The sequence below is a fragment of the Uranotaenia lowii genome, chromosome 3 (assembly GCF_029784155.1).
Source record: "Uranotaenia lowii strain MFRU-FL chromosome 3, ASM2978415v1, whole genome shotgun sequence".
Taxonomy (NCBI): domain Eukaryota; kingdom Metazoa; phylum Arthropoda; class Insecta; order Diptera; family Culicidae; genus Uranotaenia; species Uranotaenia lowii.
This window is the reverse complement of record NC_073693.1, coordinates 190,215,718-190,221,234: the sequence shown is the minus strand read 5'-3', so window position 1 is coordinate 190,221,234 and position 5,517 is coordinate 190,215,718. Positions and strand designations below refer to the sequence as shown.

General features: G+C 39.2%; 1 protein-coding gene across 2 annotated transcripts; it reads right to left on the bottom strand.

Annotated features, from left to right (window-relative positions):
• Positions 1–225: 225 nt before the first annotated feature.
• LOC129754804 (chitobiosyldiphosphodolichol beta-mannosyltransferase) lies at positions 226–1,902 on the bottom strand. 2 transcript variants are annotated; one of them, XM_055751048.1, is made up of 4 exons: positions 1,784–1,885; positions 1,218–1,728; positions 569–1,135; positions 226–501 (listed from the first exon to the last, which is right to left on the bottom strand). In XM_055751048.1, exons 2-4 carry the CDS (start codon positions 1,697–1,699, stop codon positions 285–287), a joined length of 1,266 nt encoding a protein of 421 aa, XP_055607023.1. In that variant the 5' UTR covers positions 1,700–1,728; positions 1,784–1,885; the 3' UTR covers positions 226–284. The 2 variants fall into 2 exon arrangements, with proteins under 2 accessions (XP_055607023.1, XP_055607022.1); XM_055751047.1 differs by having other exon boundaries at positions 1,218–1,902.
• Between the last annotated feature and the right edge of the window lie 3,615 nt (positions 1,903–5,517).

Here is a 5,517-nt window from a genome sequence, read left to right as displayed (position 1 = left end):
TCGTGTGTAGGCGAGCATAGAATCAAACAATCGTCGTGGAATCATCGTATTTGTACAAATGTAGTGTAACTACTTACAAAAGAACGTATTATTGTAACTATTACTACACATTTTGGAAATGATCACTGACCCGGAAAGTGATGTAAATTTACGAGACATGTTTAAAAAGTATCCCTTATACTTCGGTCCGGTTGGTGTAGAAATCCACGGTACATACTTGTTAAATAGACTTCGTAAAGGTTAGTTCCCTTTCCCTAGTAATAATTTATTTATAACAATCAAAATTACATTTGTTCAAATAAAGGTTGAGCGATTTTTTTCCAATTTTCTGTCCAACGTAATTGTTGAAAATCTTTCAAACTTGTATGGATAGTTTCCTTTTGATTACTCATTGCGATATTGGATGGGAAATCGTAAAACCATTCAGACAACTGATGTCCCAGTTCATATGGCGTTTCAAACAAAAATCCGTTTTTGCCATGCTCCACAAGCTCTGCGATACTGGAATAAAATGTGAATGATTTATTTTTTTTATAAACTTTGTAGATAATAAAAGATTTCCAACTACCAGTTGAATTTAACTGCACATACAGGAAGCCCAGATCCGAACATGTCCACTACTTTCATGGGAAGGTCCAAACCACTGGAGCTATAATGCAAACACACACCTAAATCCCCAGCAGCTAATATCTTAGGATAATCGATGTTTTCCAACCATGGCATAGTAACTTTAACTTTTTTCCATAATTTGCATTTGATCACAGACCTATAATGTTCTTTAAGGGGTCCTTTACCAGTAATGATGCAAATGAGATCTGGATAATGCGTTGGGTCTTCCAACGCTTTACTTTCAAACATATCCAGAGCTTGGACCAGTATACTGAAATCTTCATCTGCTGTCCAACTTGTACTTGATATGAGCAAAGCCGGCCTTACAGTTTTATACTTCACTTCACCGCTTTTAGCTCGTATTGTGAATGCCGTTTCTTCCAGGATGTCAGCGTTCTCGTATTCTTTATAAGCCTTCGCTTTGAAGGATTCAATAGTATCTGAAAGTTTAACAAACAATTGATGCTTTTCTTTGAGCGTTGTCGGGTGGAAATGGAGGGGCGGTCTATCGTATAAAACGGTTGAGCTGTAATTTGAAATAAATTATTAATTATTTTAATACTAACTTCCTGTAGTATCAGGCAGATACTAAAATTAAACCTCAATACCTTATTCTCCAATTGCTATTTAGATCAGCTTGCATGGCCCTTGTAACACAAAGATTACCAGCAGCTTTCCTTCCTAACACATATTCTACCATTCGGGCAAGTCTTACGATAGGGTTTCTAGGCGATGATTCGATACCAAGAATAGTATGCGTATAATTGTGCCAATCGATGATGAACTTGGAGCGAATGCAGACGCAGTATACATAAACCACCAACAGCGTTGGAATAGCCGGAGGATTTTGGCAAAGTATGAATTTCGGTTTTCTTATGCTAATGAGTGTCATCAGCAGGGTAATTGCTTGCCAAAGCGCTTTGAAAACATACTTAAGCAAATTAGGAAGATTCAACTCGGGAAATGGGCTGATTTGATGAATTCGTACATTGGGACTAGACGTTAGTTCTTCCAACGGTGTAGATTCCACGTATCCAATCAAATCGACATTATAATGAGATTCAGAAAAACTTTTAACGTGATACTGCATACGAGGGCTCCGACCAATGTCCCCAAGCACTACAACACAGACATGTTCAAAAGGTTTCGACTTCATCGTCGTAAGGATAAATACGGAAAAATATTTGAATTTATCAAACAAATCCTACGGGAAACATAAACTACTTATCTCGTTAATTAATGTGTTTAAATAAATTTGTGAACCAAAATCAACAACACACTAAAAATTAAGTATAAAATATAAACGCCATAGGGTCAGGATGAGTACAGCTACGGGTGTAAGCAGTTTGAGGAACACACTCATCTGGCGCAACCCCTTATAGTGTAGTTTTGACCCGTTATCGGAAAAGACTGGGTTAACTCCTTTTTCATGTAAAGTCCTTGTACCCCTTATAGTGTACACAGCATGTACATCAAAGCAGAGGTGAAAATTAGTAATGTAAGCATGTAAAATCTACACATTATTTTGGAAGCCCGCTCTGCGATGTCAGCCCTTTGATGTTAGCCCTTAAAATGTCAGAAGTATGGAAAGAAAATAATAAAAACAAATCAGTTAGTTTTGAATTTCTGTATTCGGCAAGAAATCATTTTCATGCTCCTGTTATAGAATAGGAAAATATTCAATCAACTCAATCTATTGAACTGATCTTTCAGCATTAACCGATTCATTGAATCGTCGAACGAGATCGGTTACGGCAGAAAGAGTTCTATATTCTGAATGACAAGTTAAAAAACTACCCTTTATTTAGTAAGCCAGCTTTTCTAAATAATGTGTAAAATTGACTCGAGGAAACGACACTTTTTTTGACAGATCTCGGCTGTTCGCAATAATGGGTCAATTTTACAAGTTTAAGGTGTTGCGCCAAATGAGTGTGAAGAGTAGGCGAGGCCAAGGTGTGTACATACAGGAGGTGTTACCGAATATCGAATTCCAGATTCAGCCGTTTTGACTATTCAGGCTATGCAACTATGCGGAACTCATGAAGTTCATGAACTTCATGAACTCATGAAACCACAGAAATACTGAGCAAATAATCTTATGTTTGTAAACAAACTTATTGAGAGTTCCGCTCATTTCACGCCTACTTCTGTGAAAGTCGGAGAACCTCGTGTATAAAAAAACCTTGGGCGAGGCGTATCAAATATTTATTTTTTACACTTTTTCACTGTGATTTTGACAAATTTTTCCTCGACATTCACAGCAAAAAAAATCTTAAAAGCACACAGAATCTAAAACACGAGTGATCTATCTTTTCGCAAGTGTAATTCAAAAAAGATGTAATTTTCAACTCCTTTGCATGTAGTTTGTCTTTTTTCAAAAAGTGAATAGATATAATTTGTTTTGGTTTAATTTAACATTCCGGAAAGCAAAGTTCAAACGATCGATGAAATTAATATCACAAATAGTTAAACTTATATTTGTTGAATGATACAAGTTTGATCTAAAATTACATCTTATGCATATATAATGGGCGATCGGCGCGCTCGCAGTCTCGGTATACGATTTCTCGTGTGTTGAACAGAAAGAGAAATAGCCTTCACTCCGATTAGCTGTCATTCTTATGGAAATCGGTGTAAGAGTAAAGAGCAGGCTTTATTCTTTTTAGCAGGCCCAATCCCAATGCCATTTTTTCTGAGTGTGAGTATTTCCATTTTTATACGTTCACAAGACCTTAACAATACCGCTGCATTAATCCAACTTTTCTTTGAAAAGCCGTAATCGATATTTGCCGATAGTGTGTGAAACAATTTTGCAAAATGTGTAAAACGATTCATCAGTGTTAACGTTTTAAATCAAAAGACCCGATAGGAAATACACCCTACTATTCACCATATTTAGTCGGCTCGCGAAGGGTGCGTCGGCCGATTTTCGATCATACTAATCGGCCTATTGTTGCAACGTCGCTTATGGGAGTTTTTGCTGGGCATCAGCCGATTAATAAGCCGATTTCGTAGGCCTATCAAATAGGGTGATGAGTAGCATGATTGTGTAGGAACCGACTTAATCGCCTGATTAGTAGGGCGATAAAGTTGATGAGATTTTCAAAGTTCGGCTATTTAATAGAGGTATCAAACGAGCTATTTAGTATTGACCACCCGACTAAATAGGTTTATTAGTTACATGATCTAGTTAAATAAACCTACGTAGCCATATTAAATAGCAGTATTAATTATTGTACCAATTGATTTTTCATCGCACCACCCAACTCAATCCGACTAAATAGCTGAATTGATTGACCACCAAAATCGATTGTTTTTCTACCACCCTACCAAATCGTACTAAATAGCCGGATTGATTGACTGCAAAAATTGATTTTTTTCCCTACCACCCAACTCAATCCGACTAAATAGCTGAATTGATTGACCTCCAAAATCGATTTTTTCCTACCACCCTACCCAATTGTACTAAATAGCCGGATTGATTGACGGTAAAAATTGATTTTTCTTCCTACCACCCAACTGAATCCGACTAAATAGCCGAATTGATTGACCTCCAAAATCGATTGTTTTCCTAAAACCCTACCCAATCCAACTAAATAGCCGGATTGATTGACCGCTTAGTATAGAATCATCCGACTAAATTGGGCGATTTATGTACGTGGTCAATTTTCGTATCTCGGAGTGATTCCAGTAGAGGTATTTTTATTTTTCTGTTGTAAAAATATGTCCAGTGGATGGCGAAACAAATTTCTGGCCGGTAGTTGTCGGAATCACGTCACCCTTGAAAATCTTTGTCCCGACTTCCCCCTCGGTATCAGCCTCCTGGTAAATGAGGCAGTACTTGGAGGCTTTAGCGTTGGTAACGTCCCGAACCTCGCTCAGTTTGGAGACCGACTTCCGTTTGGTGAAGTAGGGACGTAGAATTGTTCCCAGTGGTCCTGGATTTGCAGCCCGGTGTTCCAACCAAAGTTCGCCCGTGGAGCGAGACCTCCGATAACGGGGATTGGCCACTGCTACGCCCTGTGACAGATATTAATTAGAAACATGAGGGATTTGGAAACTTTCAGATGAAACTTACTCTCGTCGTTCTTGGAGTGTAGAGGACTCCATTGACATTCGTTGAAGTAATCCGGCTAGTAACCGGTGTGGCCAATTCGTCAACGCTGTTGGAACGACCCACTTTCCCAACCGGGGTGCTAATGATTTCCTAAACCATTCGCAGCCTTTCCTCCTTGTCGCGCATCTCTTCCTTCAGCTTGCTCTTCTCCTCTTGGAGTTTCGATTCCAGCTCCCGGCTCATTTTTTTACGATTTTTCTATTGAAATAAGAGGAACACAATCAAACTTATTTCCAAAATAAATTTTTTATTCCTTCGCCTCACCTCCGGCCCCTCATCCAGAAACTGGCCCACGGTGAGGGCGTCGTTAGCGATGCCTCCATTGGAATCATGAACACCTTCGATTACGGCTTCAGGCATGCCCGGAAAATGTCCGGGAACTTGGTCAAGTTGACGTCGTCATGACGGAACCGATAGAAACGCGCTCGCCACTCAAACAAACTGCTGATGAGCACCGACGAGGCCTTCCGTGCTATCGTGGGCCAAGCTTTCCCTTCGATGAACTCAGATGTCAAAAACTAATTCAGTTATGACCATTCCATACTAAATAGGCTTAAAGTTTGCCAACTAAATAGAGTCCTACGAAAACCTACTAAATTAACCGATCCCCCCCGATTACGTCGATCAACTTATTGTGCTACCAAATCATGCGTAATTGTGTGAGCCTACTCATCAGTCGATTTAGTATGGCACCTATTTCATATTGGAGCGTAGCCCGATTAATCGGCAAACTAAATAGGGTCATTGATTTAGTATGGTGATTCGTAGCCAGACTAAATCGGCACCCTACT

Coding starts and splice junctions, on each gene's coding strand:
- LOC129754804 (XM_055751047.1), bottom strand. CDS start 1,765: ATGAAGTCGAAACCTTTTGAACATGTCTGTGTTGTAGTGCTTGGGGAC. Junction 1,136..1,217: donor AATAGCAATTGGAGAATAAG/GTATTGAGGTTT, acceptor TTCAAATTACAG/CTCAACCGTTTTATACGATA. Junction 502..568: donor TGTGCAGTTAAATTCAACTG/GTAGTTGGAAAT, acceptor ATTTTATTCCAG/TATCGCAGAGCTTGTGGAGC.